Source organism: Bactrocera latifrons, unplaced genomic scaffold, assembly GCF_001853355.1.
Source record: "Bactrocera latifrons isolate USDA-ARS-PBARC rearing strain unplaced genomic scaffold, ASM185335v1 scaffold_13, whole genome shotgun sequence".
Taxonomy (NCBI): domain Eukaryota; kingdom Metazoa; phylum Arthropoda; class Insecta; order Diptera; family Tephritidae; genus Bactrocera; species Bactrocera latifrons.
Genome location: NW_017534741.1, coordinates 726,994 through 747,426, shown reverse-complemented (window position 1 = coordinate 747,426; position 20,433 = coordinate 726,994). Strand labels below are relative to the sequence as shown.

At 34.7% G+C, this 20,433-nt stretch overlaps 1 protein-coding gene across 1 annotated transcript in view; it reads left to right on the top strand.

Annotated features, from left to right (window-relative positions):
• LOC108979014 (tyrosine-protein kinase receptor torso) overlaps positions 1–20,433 on the top strand; it is a 124,357-nt gene that overhangs the window by 64,848 nt on the left and 39,076 nt on the right. The window contains exons 6-9 of the mRNA XM_018949576.1: positions 2,798–2,969; positions 12,507–12,673; positions 14,741–14,876; positions 17,415–17,548. Of these exons, the coding sequence (XP_018805121.1) occupies positions 2,798–2,969; positions 12,507–12,673; positions 14,741–14,876; positions 17,415–17,548 (609 nt within the window). The remainder of the gene's footprint in view (positions 1–2,797; positions 2,970–12,506; positions 12,674–14,740; positions 14,877–17,414; positions 17,549–20,433) is intronic.

Below are 20,433 nucleotides of genomic sequence, written 5' to 3'. Positions count from 1 at the left end.
CTTATCGAATCAAAAGCTAATAGTCTGCCCTTCCATTGAAAAGCTTTCAAAACGAAGATCGCTTCGCTTGATAATGCGTGTCGGGGTCGCATAGATGACATACTTGATTGGCATGTGTTCAATTCTCGAAGCCAACATCGTATCCATTACTAACATTCGACCACACTGGTAGGCAAAGAACAGAGGTTAGATGCAAAACGAAATGATTTGAGCATTAACAATGCACAGTAATTTTACAACAACATAAACAGACCCATAATAATGTAGGCCAGATTGAAATGCGGTGCGTTATAAACGAAACTAACTCTCTTTGCAATGGTATATAAAGGGTAGCCTTGTTATACTCTCGCAACATTTTCCAACAGAGAGTAGGTTAGTTTTGTTCAAGTTTTGTTCAGGTAAAGGTTACTTGTACCACCCAAAACTAAATGAGATTGAGTCTTGTACTCGTATGTATAAAATATAAGTAAGATGTCACGTGTTGAATTTGGAGTGACTACACACACAGAATGCCACTAAACAAAATACCAATATAATGCAAAACTGTTATTTGTACTGTGGTTTGAAATTTTTTGGAAAAGTAGGCGTGGTCCCGCTGTTAGTAGCTGTGCGCTAAAGCACTCCGATCAATATGAGCAATATGTTCGTGGCAGCTATAAGCTCTAGTAGTCTGATTTCGGCGAATCCAATAAATGAGTAGCCTCTGGGGTCGTGAGTTACTAGTTCGCATACATACAGATAGAAAGAACGTCCAACGTTCCCTTCTCGGTGTTGGAAATATCGTGGCAAACTTAATATATCTGGTCAGGGTATAAAAAGGAGTATCACTCCAAGCCGGTAGAGTTGATAGACTACCACTTGAAGTTGTTCTTATAGTAAATAGATTCATAAAGAAAAATAACTTATCACTGCAATCTTCTCGGCTTCAATTTTTGCGGTTAAAATCTTCGATTAGTTGGCATTTCATCACTGAAGTTAATCCAAAGAAAATTGTTGTAAATATTTATTTTGCAAATTTTTATTGGAATATTTCATTTATTATATAAATTTAATTGAATTAATCAATTCATCATTTGGGAACCTTTTTCGAAACATCTTATAAGATTCCCTGTTTAAAATTTCCATCACATGGAAACGGATCCCAAGTATATTTCTGCCAAAGGGCTTATTTAATTGTGTATTATCCCTTTTATACTCTCGCAACAAAGTTACTAAAGAGAGCATTATAGTTGTGTTCACATAACGGCTGTTTGTAAGTCCTAAAACTAAAAGAGTCAGATATAGGGTTATATATACTAAACTGATCAGGGTGACGAGTAGAGTTGAAATCCGGATATCTGTCTGTCCGTCCGTCCGTGCAAGCTGTAACTTGAGCAAAAATTCAGATATCATGATGAAACTTGGTAAACGTATCTCCTGGCTTCATAAAAAGGTTAAGTTCGAAGATGGGCAAAAGCGGCCCACTGCCACGCCCACAAAATGGCGAAAACCGAAAACCTATAAAATGTCATAACTAAGCCATAAATAAAGATATTAAAGTGAAATTTGGCACAAAGTATCGCATTAGGGATGGGCATATTTGGAAGTAATTTTTTTTGGAAAAGTGGGCCTGGCCCCGTCCCCTACTAAGTTTTTTGTACATATCTCGGAAACTACTATAGCTATGTCAACCAAACTCTACAGAGTTGTTTCGTTCAGGCATTTCCATATACAGTTGAAAAATGGAAGAAATCGAATAATAACCACGCCCACCTCCCTTACAAAGGTTATGTTGAAAATCCCTAAAAGTGCGTTAACCGATTAACAAAAAACGTCAGAGATACTAAATTTTACGGAAGAAATATCAGAAAGAAGCTGGACACAGGCTTTCTTTAAAAATTGAAAATTGGCGTGGCGTCGCCCACTTATGGACCAAAAACCATATCTCAGGAAGTACTCCACCGATTTCAATGAAATTCGGTATATAATATTTTCTTAACACCCTGATGACATGTACCAAAATATAGGTGAAATCTGTTCACAACCACGCCTTCTTCCAATATAACGCTATTTTGAATTCCATCTGATGCCTTCTCTGTATAATATATACATTAGGAACCAATGATGATAGCGGAATAAAACTTTACACAAATACGGTATTTGATTCGAGAGTATAAAATGTTCGGTGACACCCGAACTTAGTCCTTCCTTACTTGTTATTTTACAATTTAGTTTCAACAAAAAATAAATTAGTTAACAACCTTCTCCCAAAATATTTTCAATATTTGAAGGCACCGTTTTTAGTTTAATGAGTATCCTTTATGGTTTTTCTTTAAATTTTTAGTAAAATCTTTTTAATAATGTAATATAAAGATTTTACTACACGTCTACTTCCATGTTATTCATATAAAGGCATTAACTCACTTAGAAAAGAAAAACGCTGTTATTAGTGCGAAGTGCTTTGTAACAGCCCTATGGCATCACACTCATGCATACCATGATCCTAAAAGCAGTTTTCTCTGTAATTTTTATGCCTTAAGTAATTATTCCTCCCGCTTAAAAGCGGAGAAGTTTCTGCAGATTTTTTCCGCGGCACATTTATTAATTGAAAGGCGCTTACTTCAACTATTGCGTGGGACACTTACTGCTAATTGTGGAAGCGTACTCCGAATGGGTCAATAAAATTGTTTTTCGTTTTTTATGTACAAAGTGCCAAGCACTTGCAACAAGTAAATACAAATGCTTCAACACAACATGTTTTCATTTGTTTCCTCTTTTATCTTCTTTTCTCTCGCCATCATCATAATCAACGAGGCAGCCTCGACAATTGTACATACATACTTTGGAGAATTTAACCTTTTCGGCCGTGTACAAGGTTGGTATAATCGCCCAGAATGCGCACAATGCCGCCAAGGAAAGTGAAATGAAGTGGTTAATGATACAGACACCGTCGTGTGCGAAGTGGTACAACTATAATTTCAACATTTGCCGTAAGTTCACAAAATCTCACAATAGTTTATTTACTTTTACATACAGGGTGCGACATCAAATATGTTGCTATATAAACATTGAATGAAACTTTATGTACTGTATGCATTCGTTAGACGAAAAATGCTGTATGGGCTAACTTTCAAAAAATTTAAAAAAATCTATGTTATCAAATTTATTGGCGGTTACTAGGTTGAACAGACGACTGTTTTTGTTGTACAATGGTACAATGGTAAAAAAATCGCTTGTGACTTTTAAGTAAAATAATATTGTGCCAATCCATTATTTCACAGAAACGCATTAATTACAATATTGGAAATGAATCATATATTAAATTATAAATAGCGAAAACTCAGAAAAAGAAGAAAACATGAGAATAATTAGTTAAACAAGAAAAAACGTTAACTTCGGCTGCACTGATGCTAATATACCCTTCACAGGTGCATTACTGTTAGCAACTATGTGTCCAGTTTGTAATAATAATACCCAACGATTACCCTCCTCCCGCCCAACCGCCGCGAGGGGCGCAATCCGCGAACGAGCGGAATTAGCCGAGTCATAAAAGGCAAGGGAGTTTTAAGCGTTGCGTTCTTAAGCTGCTCAGCTACAGAAACAAAAATTTCAACAGCCAAAATTTAGAATTAAAATTAAAGTTTATAATTTTTAAATGTTACTTGTTAAGAGTAGATAAAATATTTTTTTTTTAATGGTAAAGAGTGAGTCTGTTAGATGAAATGTGCTGGAATGAGAATTGAAATCATGACATATGCGGCGGAATGGTTCGTTGAGCTCAAAGTTTGTTCTAGAAAATTTTAAAAATAAGGGTCTAAACTGCCTTGTAGAGCGAGCGGGAACGTTAGAATTAATATCAGATAAAAGAGATGGGCTACAGACTGACACATTCATGAGTTTTACAAGAAATATTATACTACGACTAGCGAGTGTCGGGAGATTTTTAAGTTTTAAACGATTAGTGTAAGGGGGAAGATTTAAACTGGGATCCCAATGCACTTCTCAGAATGAACTTGGTAACAAGGGTTCCATACCACGGAAGCATACTCTAATATAGGCCTCACCAAAGATGTAAAAATAATTTTTGTGGTAAGCGGATCTCTAAATTCTTTAGACCAACGTTTAACAAAACCAAGAGCACCTTTAGCTTTAAAAACCATGGAAGATGTGTGAAGATTAAAATTGAGTTTGGGGTCCATAGTTACTCCCAAGTCAACAAAACTGCATACTTGCTCCAACCTAAAGTTTTGTATTACATATGAAGTAGGGTCTACAGATCTACGTGAAAAGCACATCGTTTTACATTTTTTAAGGTTCAATGGCATGTCATTTCTAACACACCAAGAAACTAGGTTTTTTAAGTCTGCTTGCAACTGACACCTTTCCCTATTCGAGGTGAATGATTTAAAAAGTTTTACATCGTCAGCATACAATAAAACTTTTGAAAACTTAACAACAGATGATATGTCATTAATAAATAACAAGAACAGAATTGGACCAAGATGGGCTACCTTGAGGAACACCTGAAGGAACATTGATTATGTCGGAAAGAGTATCATTAAATATGACTTGGTGAATTCTATGACTAAGATAAGAAGCAACCCATTTTAGAAATATTGGTTGAAAACCAAGATGATCAAGTTTACATGTGATACAAATTCAAGCAAATTAGTTATTGTAGATTTCCCTTTACGAAAACCATGCTGAGTACAAGAAATTAGTGGAGAGATCCGGAAGGTTATGTCGTCTGTTATAATTAGAAATGGTGTGATTGTCATCGGACATACTAGACTTATATTTGATAGCGGACGGAAAATTAGAAATCCTGCGTTTGGAGTTGACGAAACCATACAACAATTTTGCATTACGTATAATATTATTTTTTACTTTATTTATATAGGTAGTTATTATAACATATTTTGTTAAGTTCAGCAAATTGGCGGCGCAATTTAGAATATTTTGAATAGTCAGCAAATAAACCAGTTTTTTTTTAAAGTTTAAAAGCACGAGATTTTTTATTTTTTATTTTACATAATTCTTTCGAAAACCATAAATTATAACTCATTTTATGAGCAACAACACACTTCGGAAAATATTTTGCAAACAAGTTTAAAATAGTTTCAAGGTAAGGAAGCTATATGCCATTGTAATCCGATCTGAACAATTTTTCCGGAGATTATGTTATTACCTAGTAAGAAGTAGCAGTAATCGTGCCAAATTTCGTGAAGATATCCGTACCACGTCAAATGCCTAAGTTTTCCATACAAGCTCTTGATTTCGATCGCTCGGTTGGTAGGGCAACTATATGCTATAGGGAACCGTTCTGAACAATTTCTTCCGAAAATATGTTATTTCTATGAACATTAACTCATGCCAAATTTCGTGAAGCTTTATCGTCAAATGCGAAAGTTGTATGCTATAGTTAACCGATCTGAACCATTTCTTCGTATACGTCATTATTATCCTAGAAAATAATATATACCAAATATCGTGAATATATCTTGTCAAATGCAAAAGTTTTCCAAACCAGCACTAGATTCCGATCGTTCAGTTTGTATGGCAGCTATATGCTATAGTAAGCCGATAGAAAACAACCTCTGCCAACTTTTGTGAAGATACATTGGCAAATGTGAAAGTTTTTCATACAAAAAATTGATTCCGATCGTTCAGTTTGTATGGCAGCTATATGTTATAGTGCTCCGACGTGGGGAGTTCCGACAAATGAGCAGCTTCTTGAAAAGAAAATGACGTTTATAAAATTTCAAAACGGTATCTTAAAAACTGAGAAACTAGTTCGTATATATACATACAGACAGACGGACGGACGGACATCGCTAAATCGACTCAGCATACTGATCATTTATATATATACTTTATAGGGTCTCCTATGCTTTCTTCTAGGTGTGACAAACTTAATATACCCTGTTCAGGGTATAAATATGTTGAAAATAGTTTAATTAAGGCCCAAAGTTCATTTGCTTTCTAGTTAGAGGCAAGCAAAAAAGGCAATCCGCAGGAAATTAGAATACAAAGTATACCAATTAAATATTTAAAAATTAAGTGGGGAACTGCGTGAATATCATAGGAATCTCGGTCTTATAACTATGAAGGCAAGTAATTGAAACGATACGGCCCATTCAATTAATACCGACCACTGGTTTTGAAAACTGCCCAAAACTATTCAAGTCTAAAGAAATCTCACATCTCTTTTTGAACACAGATAGACGTACCAATATATAAAAATCACCTGTGCATAGGCCAAATAAAAGGAATTAATTATCAGAAAAGCTATCGTAGGACACTAATATAAGAGACCTTTTCTGCAAAGACTATTTAGGTGCGATCAATGAAAATTTGCTCACTCCCTTTTTGACCTGTTCAAATTTTACAGAGACACCTTAAATTCAAAATTTTCAAATCTGAAACAGGGGCGATAAAGAAATGTAAAAGAAAATATACAGAAACTTCTAATTTACTGGGGTATGTTTAATATCATTCAAAAGAACATTATTTGGCATTTATTTCTTCTTCTTCTTAATTGGCGTAGACAACGCTTACGCGATTATAGCCGGCATTTATTCATCTCTTTCAAATGTTGGCTACCACTACGTCAGTTGAGTACAGTTTTCGATGACTGGACCGATGATTCCACCGGCTCACACCAAACTTTTTTTTTCTGGATCAAAATGCAGCTTTTGAATCTCTTCAGGTGCTCTTAGTTCTAAATGCTTAAATTTTGCTTGTTTACATATCCATTGAGCCAGAAATGATCCTCATCGCTGAAAAAAATGTGGGTCAAAAATATTGGATCTTCTTGGAACGCCAGTAGAGCGAAGCGATGTCGCTGGACGAGCTCTATTCGGTCGAATAGTGAATACTGGGACTCAAGATGGGTGATGGAATATTACCATAAGTAATAATACGTAATAAAGTTGAACGACTTGTAAACGTTGTTATGGCGTAAGGCTTTCCATGATGAAATGTGAAACATTATTGAACAAAAATAATATCACAGTTTGAAACGACTCACGCGTGATTTGCCAAAATAATGCTATTGTAAAAGCCACCTCTTTGAATCACCCATTATTTGCTTATGACTATAACTCTTTGCGGTTGTGACCTAAATACATGTATATTATATACTAGAAAATATGCCACTTTTGATAAAAATTCTTGTGAATAACGACGTTACCACAGTTTGTTTAAATTACACTTAGCAAACTTGCGAACGAACTATTTAGTTCCGAAAACTTGCAGGTTTGTTTGTTATCGGAACCTCACTTACATTTTGTAACATCGAATTTCGCCCGTTTTGACATTCAAGTGAGAATGCGCGGTAACGCTTCTTCATTTTCAGACGTGCGACGGAACTTTAAACTTTGTTGTCATAATCGAAGTAATGCAGTTTGTGTCTTTTACAAGCAAACTAAGTGATAATGTATAAAGTTAACGAAATTATCTAATCACAACAAACTTTCTAAAAATTTAATGCCAGCAAGATGTTTATAATGTTATAATAACAACAACAATAATAATAATAATATATTCGAATCGGAGAAGAATCTTCTTTGTTGGTATAGACACCACCTTCGCGGTTATAGCACGACTGGTTCTTCTCCATCTGGTCTTTCCTGGAGTGGAGGTCTTCCTCTTCCTCTGCTTCCCCCGGAGGGTACTCTGTCGAATACTCTCTGAGCTGGAGTGTTTTCTTCCATTTGGACGACATGACCTAGCTGGCATAACCGCTGTCTTTTAATTCCTTGAACCACCATAAGACAATGTAAATTCTCAAAAAAACCATAAATCTTCCGCAGAAAATTTCTCTCGAAAACTCCTAACGTTGACTCATCAGATTCATTAAACCAATCCTTTTAAAATACGCTCCTTCTTCGTCGATGCAGCGCTGCCAGCACGATTTCAAAGTATTGAAGGCGTCACGGAAGGATTCTCCAGAATAGCCTTGATCCTATCTCATCGGGTTTTCAGCCAAGAGAATAAAAAAGTACGGCCACATCTGAGCTGTAGGGCTGCCGTGAAAGCATTGGGATGCCGGCCATGGTTAGGTAGCTGTTCACAAGAAAGGAGGTGTGTAAAGCCCTGGCGGCTGCGATGTCTTGTCGGATCCGATTTACCCTTCTTTTGAGTCTCTTGAGGACTTCCATGTAAAACTTGCCATTGACGGTTTATCCAGAAGAAACAAATTCATATTGGACGATACCTTACATCAAAACAGACAAAGAGCATCGTTTTCATTTTGAATTTGCTCGTTCTTCTAGTCAACATCAGCGACCTCTTTCCGGCCCTCCAAAAAGGCCTGGTAGCACCGAAACACATCACTTCTTGCTCAGATTTACCGAGTTTCAGACAGAATAAATGCTACATTTTCGAATTGCACCACTCACAGAAACAAGTCTCCCGAAAATGTTTGTATTAACTCTCCAGGTGCTCGTTAGGAACACCCTCTACCAAATCCTAAAAATCAGTTATAATATTTTCCGGACAAGCCCTGTATAGCAGGACCTGGATGATGAGTGATTTGTAGAATTTGGTCCTTGTTCATCCACAGAGGACTTTACTTCTCAATTGCCTACTCAGTCCGAAGTAGCACTTGTTGGCAAGAGTTATTAAATCTGGAGAACCAGAACCATAAACGCTTCACATTTCCAGCCAAAGGAAATGTGTCAAACAAGTCATGTTTTCTCGTTGCTGGTATCCACCTTTGACGAGTGCTCAAACAATACTGAGTCAAGCATATCATAATACTTCAATAGAGAATTGTATTTTCGTAACTTACAAGATACATATAACTAAAGCTATATATGCTATATATAGGAAAAATAAATAATTTATTTTTACTATACCATTTATCTTAAAATATCTCTTTGAGCATTTCCTAAAATCTTATTATTGTCGTTTGCTCTACCTTTATTATTAGTTTTGATTAAATTTATTTGTCTAAATATTTTGACTTTACTGGTACATCGTCAATGCATCAGCAATGCATCAATTACACACATCAAAGTTTTCTTACTGACAGGAAGCGATATGTCGTCATTATGTCTCTCCTACTGTCGACTCCTTCAATTAGATTCAATTAATAGTGATAGATTATCGACGGTGTGCATTGTTATTGCATTACTCACATATTATGCACCTGGGATATCTGCCATACACGAATGTACACCTGTCAAGCACGTTTTCCTTGAAATATGTTTTCCACTGAACTGCTTATCGCTAAAAGCAAATCGTGCAAATTAGAGCGGCAGTGGCTTAGTCTAAATTTAAAGAAGGGACAGAGAATAGTTTAGGACAACTTTACCGCCAGATACAATCCTGGGTGATTATTCAACTTTGATCCAGCATGTGTTGTGTATTGAGCTCATACACTTTTAGTATAGACCAGGCTGTATTCAACATACGATCCCAGGTTTCCAAAAATATCTAAACTAATCTTGATTAACAGAAAATGGTACATTATTCATATTTATTCCGGGCAAAGGTTTATACCAGTATCATTAATTTTTATTACTGAAGCACATTATGCTAAACGAAATTTTTACTGCCTTTTTGTATTAAGATATCTCACATATTGCCCGTTATACTTACAGGAAAGGCTTAAAGTCAAAGGCTTAAAGTCAACAAGAAGAACGATAACCATTATAATAGGTACTTGAGGGTTGAGTAACGTTTAAACCTATTTCATACATTTTTTACATCGAACTACGTACTCAGAGTGAAAAGTTAGAGATATTTAATATATGAGCAGTAGGACCAACAGTGGTGATCTAGTGCCTGATGTTCAGAGCATACTGAAGTTATGGAGGGAATACTTCTTCAGCTTGCTGAACGGCAGTGAAAGTGTAATATCTGGAGATGGCGAACCCGATTCCTTAATCGATGATGATGGAGCAGACGTGCCATTCAACGACTATGATGAGGTTCGAATAGTAATTACCTGCCTGAAAAACAACAAAGCAGCAGGGACTGATGGATTACCGACCGAGCTATACAAATACGGGGCAAAGGACTGACAAGCTGCATGCATCAGCTTCTTTGCAAAATATGGTCGGACGAAAGCATGCCCAACGATTGGAATTTAAGTGTGCTCTGCCCAATCCCCAAAAAAGGGAGACCCCAAAATCTGCGCCTAATACTGTGGGACAAGCCACCGTCAACAAACTGATTTGACCCTTTCAGTGTGGCTTGAGATCTGGAAATTCACCCATCTACCAGATTTCGCCGTACGCCAAATTTTGGAAAAGAACAGTTAGGCTGTTCACGATAAGGTGGTTATCGGGTTATGTGGTTATGTGATTAAAATGCGGTATGACAAAATAACCAACTTTGACCAACCCAKACCSYYGTTTACAGATTATGTGGTTGTTTGCTTATTTCCAGTGTTAGAAAGTCGTTGGAGTTTTACTAAATGGCAGCACAAAAAATAAATAAAACTAAGCGAATGGCATTTCCATTTATATTTTCTAATTGGAAATTCTGCTATTAACAGCTGTTTTTTGTTTACATTTGCATTGTGACACAGTTCAGGGCGCAAGATGTCTTCAAATTTTATACAAAGAATCTTTTAAACTCTTAAAATTCAGATTATTTAATAAGCACATATCTTCAATAGAATCCATTTTCTGAATAGCAGAACTTATTTTAAATTCAATTATGTTGCTTTTTAAACTTTGTTTAGGCATTTTATAAGTAGAAATTTCATTGAACTTAAAATGTAAACAATRAACAGCTGTTTGTGTAAAAATAAGCATATAACCATCAATACGGGATGTTCACGGATCATAGAGGTTATTTTTAATTTAATAACCACATAACCTGATAACCACCTTACCGTGAACAGCCTAAGTGAAAATAAGATCAACACACACCACCTCTTCGTCGATTTTAAGTCCGCCTTCGACAGTACGAAATATCTCCTGACATCAAACAAACAGTCATCGCATTCGTGACTTGGTTCACATGTCACTGCTGACAGTTATAACTTTGAAGTCGTATATAATTTCTTGTATCTTGGAACCAGCATAAACACCACACCACACCAACTACAATATCAGCCTTGAAATCCAACGCAGAATCATTCTTGCCCATAAGTCCTCTCTCGACGAACAAAGATCAAACTCTACAAGACACTCTTCATACACGTTCGCTATATGACGCAGAGCCATGATGACAACGTTACGAGTTTTTAAGAGCAAAGTTCTGCGGAAGATTTATGGTCTTTTGTTCTTTTGCGATGGAACGATGAGCTGTACGATGACATTGACATAGTTCAACGAGTTAAGAGACAGCGGCTACGCTGGCTGGGTTATGTTGTCCATAGAATAGATAATATTCCACCTTTGAAGTGTTTCGATTCAGTAACCGCACTCCGTTATTAAGCAATAAATTTTCATGGGTATTGAGGGCTACAAGACTTAATAACTGTAACGGCTGCTATTTTCAATCAACATTGTACTAATAAGAAAAAATAAAGTGCGAAAAAAGTAAGGGAAATTACATCCACCAAGGATTGTGGCCTTCTCACTATTTTTTATGAAACCGCAATAATAAACCGCCTTTCGTGTACAGGCATTATTTGCCTAATCAATTCTTTGAATTACTTACCATTGTTTTCGGTTAATAATTGATGACATCAAGTTAGCTGTAAATTTATTGTACGACGCTTTAAAGACATTCAATTTGTGGGATTATATTATTCGCTTAATGGAACTTAAGTTTTTTCAGAGAAAATTGGATTATTGTAAGTAAATCCAATCTGAAAATACCAAATGTGAAAACTACTCAGAATACAGCTAAAGACTTCATGTTGTAATCACTTTTCCAAGAACCTAAAATTGCGGCGAACGCAAGTCCCTCTAATAAGCTTTGCGTCTTCTTCTTTCTTTATGGAATACAAAATAATGTAAATAAGCTGTTTCAGCGGAATTTTATATTGTATTGAACAAAACAATTAAAATTGTTTTACAGGCGACTTCGTAAATGTTAGACTATGTATGTGTGTGCGTCTATGCTGCTTACTGCTCTTGCTTAAGTGAGAACTTCAAAAAGTCACGTACAGAGTTAGGTGTCAGTCTAGGCATGTTACCAGTACTTGAGGAGTAGTTTAGTATCTGTAAAAAACAGAAGATGAATGTCAGTGTGACAACTTGTGTGCTGAGCTCTATTTATGTACTTATCGATATTCCATTAATGGTAAATTCTCTGTTTAAGCTTAGATCACTTAACACGCTTTTTGAAATTTTCAAAATTATGTGCATGTGTATTATTGTATTGGACAGTAAGGGAGAGATTATTATAAATATGGGAAAACTCCAAATTTTTTTTTTTTTAATTTGCAATAGTATATAAAAACAGTGCCCGAACTGAAGCCATTCTTACTTCTTAAATAAAAACTATCATTACTCCTATTACACTCATTATATAAAGTCATTATATAAATATATTTTTTCTATCTTGAGTTGTCTATATTCTTTTAAGTAATTTAATATTTTCTATTCTTTTTTGATCAGCACCATTTGCACCCAAAGGATTAAAAGTTAAGCGTAAATATGTGAGGGGAAATGTTTACTCGCTATATATTAGTTGGAAAAAGGCTGAGTATGCGATAAGCTACTATATAATAATGGTTGTGGATCGTATAGGTGTTGGACGTGATTATAAGTTTAATGTTAGTAAGGTAAGTACACATTAGTTTAAATAATTATACACTCTTACATATGTATATGGGGTGTCGGTAATTTGCCAAATTGCCTTTTGCAGATACCCCCTGAAGTTGCAATTTTTGTCCTCAAAAAGGATCCAACTTAAAAAAGGTCTTTACTTGCAATTTAAACGTGATCAAATTTACTGCACACATGTGGTACACCCCGTCGTATGAGCAACACATATTAGATGGTTTGAATGCTCAAGTCATTTGATGGATAACTTTAACTGCGTATAACTTTTGAAAGAATATTTTTATGAAGAAATAATTCAGATTTGGATTAGAGAGCGGTAAAGTAAAATGAACTGAAACTTCAGCGACGTTTGCGAAAGTTCTTGATCAAATTTGGGAAGGTCACGTTTAAATGTAATAAGATATTAGAACACAAAAACAAGAAATAAAGATAATTTCGAGTGCACCGAAGCTTTAAAACCTTCTCAAATACATAACATTTCTGACTAGAAGTTCGATCAGTCAGTTGTATGGCAGCTATATGATATAGTGGCTCGATTGCGTGCCAAATTAAATGAAGATATCTTGTAGAATGAAAAAGCATTCCACCCATGCACTTTATTCCGATCGTCCAGTTGGTACAGTAGCTATAGCATCTGATAACGGCCGTATCGACAAATCAATAGCTTCAATTCAGATCGACAGAACTTATTTGCTTGGCCCTCTTACAAATTTAACAATTCTTCATAACTCACTAACAATATTACAGGTCTATAAGTATAATGGAGCCGGTTTTTTTCAAAACAATTTAAAAAAGAGCATGTAAATTAGTATAATTAAAAGTATTGCCCATCTTTCTGGCAGTTTGTGGATTCCATTCCGAAAGTACTTGAAGACCAAAACTCAATTTATTCGTAAAATTGTGAATGGTTATCGTCCCTACTAGAATCATGAAAAATATTGATAAATAAAAAAGTAATTAACGTTTTTTCATGATTTTTTTTACATAAATTTAATCATAACATTGTCAATAAATTATAAAAAATTATGAATCTAGCCGGAACGATAGCTAGGCGTTTTGTGAACCTTAAAAAAAATTAAGCAAATCGGTTGGGTAGTTCGACCGTTTAAAGTTTGAGGTGTGTACTACGGGCGCTCCGAACGTGGTGCGTTATTATTATTTTAAGGCCATTTTCGAATCATTCCAATGGTAAAGTGGGTTTCTACATTAATTCTAAGGAACAGAAAATGCAAAAAAAAAAAAAACAATATATATACAGATTACCCTACTGACCCCTTAATAGTTTCAAACAGTTTTAGAAGCTCATAATAGAGCACATGCTTCTGATCCCAACAAATAAAGAGTAAAACATATCTGCTGCCAGATATCACATATATTGTTTTCATTTAGGTTTGTCTTAATAGATGCAATTTCAATCATCACTTACAATCCGCTGCAGATTAGATTACATTTTCTCGCAAACAAAGAGTAAATCCGACAAACAAAATCGCCCTTCCACGTCTTTTGGCTTGAATATATCGGGCCGCTTTTAAACGTTTTGAAGGTAGAGTAGAGTGAGTTGCTTTCAAATATTCTGCCAGCGCTTAATCTTCATCGAGTAAATTTCTTTATATTCAAACTTTTGGGTCGCCAAGCTCATTCTTCGTCCTGCAAGCAAAATCGCAAATTCAAATACAATATTGGATCATATAGAAATATTAAACCTTGAATGTGACAGTAGATAAATATTAAGGAGAATGCGGAAGCAGATTTCAGTATATAGAATAACTCGTAAACGACAAAATAATATATTGCAGTGGTTCTTAATTATCCACTTCCTCACACTTCTTAATAAAAAAAAAAACAAATTTTAGAGTAAATGGTCACGTTGTAGTTCAGGCCCGTGTCCAACAAACACTTGCGAGTTATCATTAAAAACTTCTCTAACGTTGTACTTTCATAATGAAGCGACAGTCTCTTTTCTCATAATGCAGAGAAAACACCCTTTTATCTGTACTGTATTTATTTTTATATTTACTAAGAAAGCTGCAAACGTAAATTTATAAAGCCATTATTTTTCTTTGCAGGAGAGCACACAGTTTACAATAGAAGAAATCGAACTGAACGGTACACTTTACGATGTGCATTTGATTGCCTGCACGCCGGGTGGCAACAGTTCGACGCTTCTGCAAGAGGTCAACAGCCAAACTGTACTTTTGCCGGGTAATGCACACTTGTATACCTCAGTTCAAATTCCAAAAAGATACTTTTAACAAAGGTCATCTTGAATAATCAAAACGTATTTGCTCAATGCCATGTTCAAACATAGCAATTTGTTAATGAGAAATTTAACTAATAGTGCTAGTGTTCAAATGGAACGTAATTCAATCAATTAAAATATCCCAGCGTATAAAATGTTTTTAGATTTTATTTGTGCAAATAATGAGAATGAAGTGGAAAGTTTTAATATGGAATCAATTTTTTTCGAAGCCGAGTGCAATAGGGCTTTAAACAGGAAACAGGCTTGATATTTAATATTACGCGTATGTATGTTCATATTTGGTTATACCATTTGATGATATGGCAGTTAAATCAGTTAATTCTTTTTCTTAATTAAATACTGTTTTGGGACGTGGTTTAAGTTTACATTGAAAATTAAAAGTCAAATAAAAATATTACTTCTTATGAAGCATACAAATATATTGATCAAGTGACAGTTATAAAAGCTTAAACAATGACTGCAATAATTTAAATATTTTTTTAGATTTGATTTATTTTATATTCGAGGCTACTTTGCGTATTTAGGGCCATTTGATCTGAATATTGGATACTTCCGCAATTTGAAGGAATATAATTGTCAAAATGTAAAAAATTGCAAGTTTACTGTAAAAAATTAGAATAAATATGAGAAATTCCACCATATTACATGTGTACCAAGCTTTTTTCGTCAACTCTCTTAGGGATATACTATACATCAAATATACTGTATTCATATAATACACCATGTCGTATGAGCAACAAATATTGTACAAACCACTCTTATGAATGCTCAGTACAGTAGATGTTTAATTTCAACTGTATGTAACTGTGAATATTATTAAGATAATGTTTTTTTGTAGAGCGCTAATTTTTTATAAGTATATCACTTTATCAAAAAACCTCAAGTTATACGGTATGTATGTAGACATGTGTGAAAAATGTGATTTCGGCCTGGATTATATTGAAATGAAAAGGCTTGTCTTTATTATTAGAGCAAAAACTGAAACTTCAAGAGGTCTTTGTCAAATACAGTCAACTTGGGAAATAACAGACACCCTTATATATATTTTAAAGCCGAATAAACCAAAGCGGTTTGAAATTACTGGATATAAAATGAAGTGTATGTTTTTTCGATTTCGAATAATTTCAAAATATACTCAGGGCAATCTATAACACCTCAAACCTTTTAAATTTATTGATACACAAATTTTTACACATTTTATCATATCTCTTAACCGTATTTTAAGGCTTAGTATTGGTTAAATTATTTATTTCTCTGAAATTAAATAAGTATGCATATTTCGTCAATGCAATGTTAAATCTATTAACTAATATACGGAATAAGCAAGCTAAGATTTTCTGACAAAATGTCGGTGTCTAAAACGACCAAAATTGTTTATAAAAAAATGTATATCCAATGAGTGAAACAATTTTATATTAATTACTAAAAAATATATTTAAGCAGCTCGTGTTAAAATTTGAGACAAGTCTGTTTAGCAGTTTTCGAGTAATGTTGCTCACCGACTTTGAGAAAAACGCGTTTAAAGTCCGGCCTCTCTGCTTTCTAAAATGTGTCATCATCTGAAATGCAAAATAACGTAACAACATTTTCGGAAATTTACTGTGGCATGAATGAGACACGAAACAAAATGGAACATGAGTGGACAAAAATTTGCATATTGGTAAAAATTGTTTATATCTGAGCGCAGAATCTGAAAATGTTGATCATATTATATGTAATATTATGTATGCGATTTGAAGTAATGAAGCGTAATCAATAAGACACTCAATTTCGAATTTTTCGTTGATACGTTATTTTACATTTCAAATGACGATATGTACATTAAGAAAATATAATAAAAAAATTGATTTTTTTTTAATTCTAACTGTATATAACCCCTTAAGGCTATCATAGCAAAGTTAATTCGCCTCAACATTCTTATTTTCATTATTCCAAATCTGCTTAAATCATATCATGAATTTATCATTTGCTCTAATGAGAACTTTGTGTAACTTTAACTCGTTATGGTCCTGTTATTCCGCATCAAAACCATAAGCATCTCCGTGAGGAAAGAAATGTGCCTTAAAATGCGACAATAAATTCTCGTCTAGTTTTTCTCGTTCATTATTCCAGAAATAATAATGCGTTGAGTAAATACTTATTAGAAAAATTTGTATTCAAAGCTTAGCGAGTCTGCTCTCTTAAGGCATTCGGTTCACATAATTTATCAAATGGCCACCGAGAATATAATGGATAGCTGCTATTTTTTTCTGTACGTCGCTGTTATTTTTTATTTTCGCATTCTTTATGTCTTTGCTAGTTCAACAAACAAAAAATAAAAACACTTTACCGCCGCCATTTTTTTACTCGCCTCATGTTCCGCACTCAATACCTTTTAACATTTGTCATTTGCATAGTGTCTTTTAAATGTTTTACACTGTTTCTCTTTCTTTTCTTGCATAACATGCATTGCGTGCTGTTTTTAATTTCGTCCATGACAGATAAGAGCACAAATATTGCCTTGTTAGTCATCGGGGGGCCAATCGGCCTCATCAGCATTATCATCATGTGGATCGTCCTCCATTATCGGTGCGCAAAATATAGAAGACATCAGAAGCGTTGTGAATATTTTCAGGTAATTCAAAGTACATAAGAATATATACTTATTTTGTAGAATATACGGCATAATATTGTGTTTTTAAATTAGTCGTTGCAACCAAAATTTCATAAAAAACGATTCAGGATATTATAATTCTCAGCAGAATTGCATAAACCTCAACAGTTTTGTTTTCCAAACGCTGGTTTGTTATAACAAAAGGAGTATATATTTATACAAAAAAAAAAAAAAAAAAAATTCACATATTTTAATGTTAGGGCCAAAATTCAGCTTTATTACAAAGATAAGTGTTAGATATTATGTTTTACAAATGATTTCGAGCGATGAAATTGTCCCCATTTTGAAATTGCAGCTGGATTTGATCAATAAAGTGCTAGATATTATCTTCAGTATTAAATCACACAATCTTGGGAGCCCTGTCACAAGAATACAACACGAGTTAATGCGATCACCAAAAGTATCCTTAAATCTTAAATTGGATGTTTCGTTGGTTGTATGGCATTTAGTGCTTATTGGAACCATCCACATCAACATCCTCCAACTCAGGCACGAAAATATATTTAATCATAGTTTTATAGTGTTATAAGAAAAGTGATGATGCAATTCTTCCTCGAGTTGGATTTTTTAAACCCACAAACCAAGATCCCTTAAATCTTAAAATCGGAAATATGAACGCAGCTACAATTTTTTTGCGCTATGGCGTATGGATTTACTCGGACCTTCCTCGATACTCTGAGTTGAAGCCCCAATAGCCTCTTCGGTGCGCAATATACGGCGTCTCTGCGCATTGTCCACTAGAGTAAACGTTTAACGAAACAGATCCATGGTTGCTTGAATTACCTTAATTACTCTGCTGGGGAATTATGTCTACCGAATATTGAACGCAGAGCGCGAAATGGTAAACCAAAGTGAAATCAAGAAACAAACTAACTAAAAAAGTTATTGATTCATTAAAAAAAACATGTACTATGGCAAAGATCGAAGGCGCCTTCGGGTGTTGGCAATATGAAAAAATGTAGCAAAAGGATTCAACCTCGTTTTTCGACGAAATGGGGAAGGGATCTCAATCAATTTTAGTATCATATTAACCTGTTTCGAAGGTCATATACTCTCTTCATTTTTTTACTGTATTTTACTTCTTCTTCTTTTTGAGTGGCGTAGTCACCGCTTACGCGATTATAGCCGAGTTAACTACCGCGCGCCAGTCGTTTCTTCTTTTCTGTATTTTACTTCCCGATGGCGAAAATTAAACTAAAACCATCCCCAAATGATATATAGGTATATGAACTCGACCGAAGAGGCTAAATTTAATATACTGATATATTAGTTCAAGATCAATTAATTGATATTAAGCTCCAAACCAAACATATATTTCTGTAACTTTTAAGAAAAATTATAACGAGAAACTTTAATTTATTAAAATTTCACACATTTTGCCCAAGCTAAACGGTTTAAGGTCAGGAGAAAAGTAATAAGTCATTATATAGGATATTTTGGGGGCAGAGAAATTGAAGGGTTGATTGCATAAATTTTTGACAATCCTCAGCTGTACTCGAGCACTTATTTTCAAGCTATTTAATTTAAATATTCATAAACATACACATATATTTGGAATAAAGTCAGCCGGACTCGGAAGTCGGCCACAATGTATATAAATTATTAAAGGGGATCCGTTTCGAAGTTCCTTTTTGAAGAAACAACACAGAAACTTTAAATTTAATGGGGAATGTTTACATTTTCCTGATTCCACCTTCCCACAAACCACACCAAACCGTTGTTTTTTGTTGTAGAGCGAAGCAGTTTCGCTTGCAAAAGTGGAGCGGCTTCAGTTCTTGCACAAGCATCTTGATGATCTAAAATATGCCAAGACGTTCCATACATCAGTTTGAGTTGATGCGAACGGCGCCGAATCGACTCTTCTCGGTCTTCGTGCTATATATTCTCTTCAATACTGAACAAAATAACACCATACGACTTACACATGATCCATGTATTGAAAAATGTACTACTACTTGGATCATTTTATATATTTATATACTTACAAATAAAATTAGGTGAATAAAAGTACAAGTATTATATTAGGTTGTCAAAAAAAGTCTTGCGGTATTTTCGCTAGTTGGCGCTGAGAGCGCGTACTTCTAGTTTTATTCGTCGCTTGGGGTCATGCTATACCTTCTTGGAAAGCTCATTTCACGCGCTAACACGTGTTTGATTGAGTGTCGTTTCTTTTTAGTCGTTCGTGTGCTATAGCGTCGCAACATGGAGCAAAATATAGAAAAAATATGGCGTATTTTACAGTGCTACTACGATAAAGGCAAAAATGCATCTCAAGCCACCAATAAAATTTGTGCAGTTTATGAACCCGATACAGTATACATTTCCACCGCACAACGATGGTTTCAACGTTTTCGTTCTGGTGTAGAGGTGGTCGAAGATGCGCCACGCTCCGGAAGGCCTGTCGTCGAAAATTGCGATAAAATCGCTGAACTGGTCGAAAGAGACCGGCATAGTAGCAGCCGTAACATCGGTCAAGAGCTGGGCATGAGTCATCAAAACAAAATTTATGAACAATTGAAAATTCAATAAAAAAAATACCGCCAGACTTTTTTGACAACCTATTATTATACTCGGCAGCAACATGTTGCAATGCGGATAACAATCACATCATTCTTCATAAAATATTATAATGAAAACTTCTCAAAGTTATTTTGAATTTGATAATATGATCCAACCAAAATTATTTTAGTATTTTGCTTCCACATTCATCCTTGTGCATAAGACCAATACCAAAAACCTCTCAGTATCCGATTACTTTAATTATATATTTAGAGGGATATATTTAGAGATGCATTAGCATTGTATTTTTGGTACAAATTTACAGAGTAGTAATTAATTCAATAATA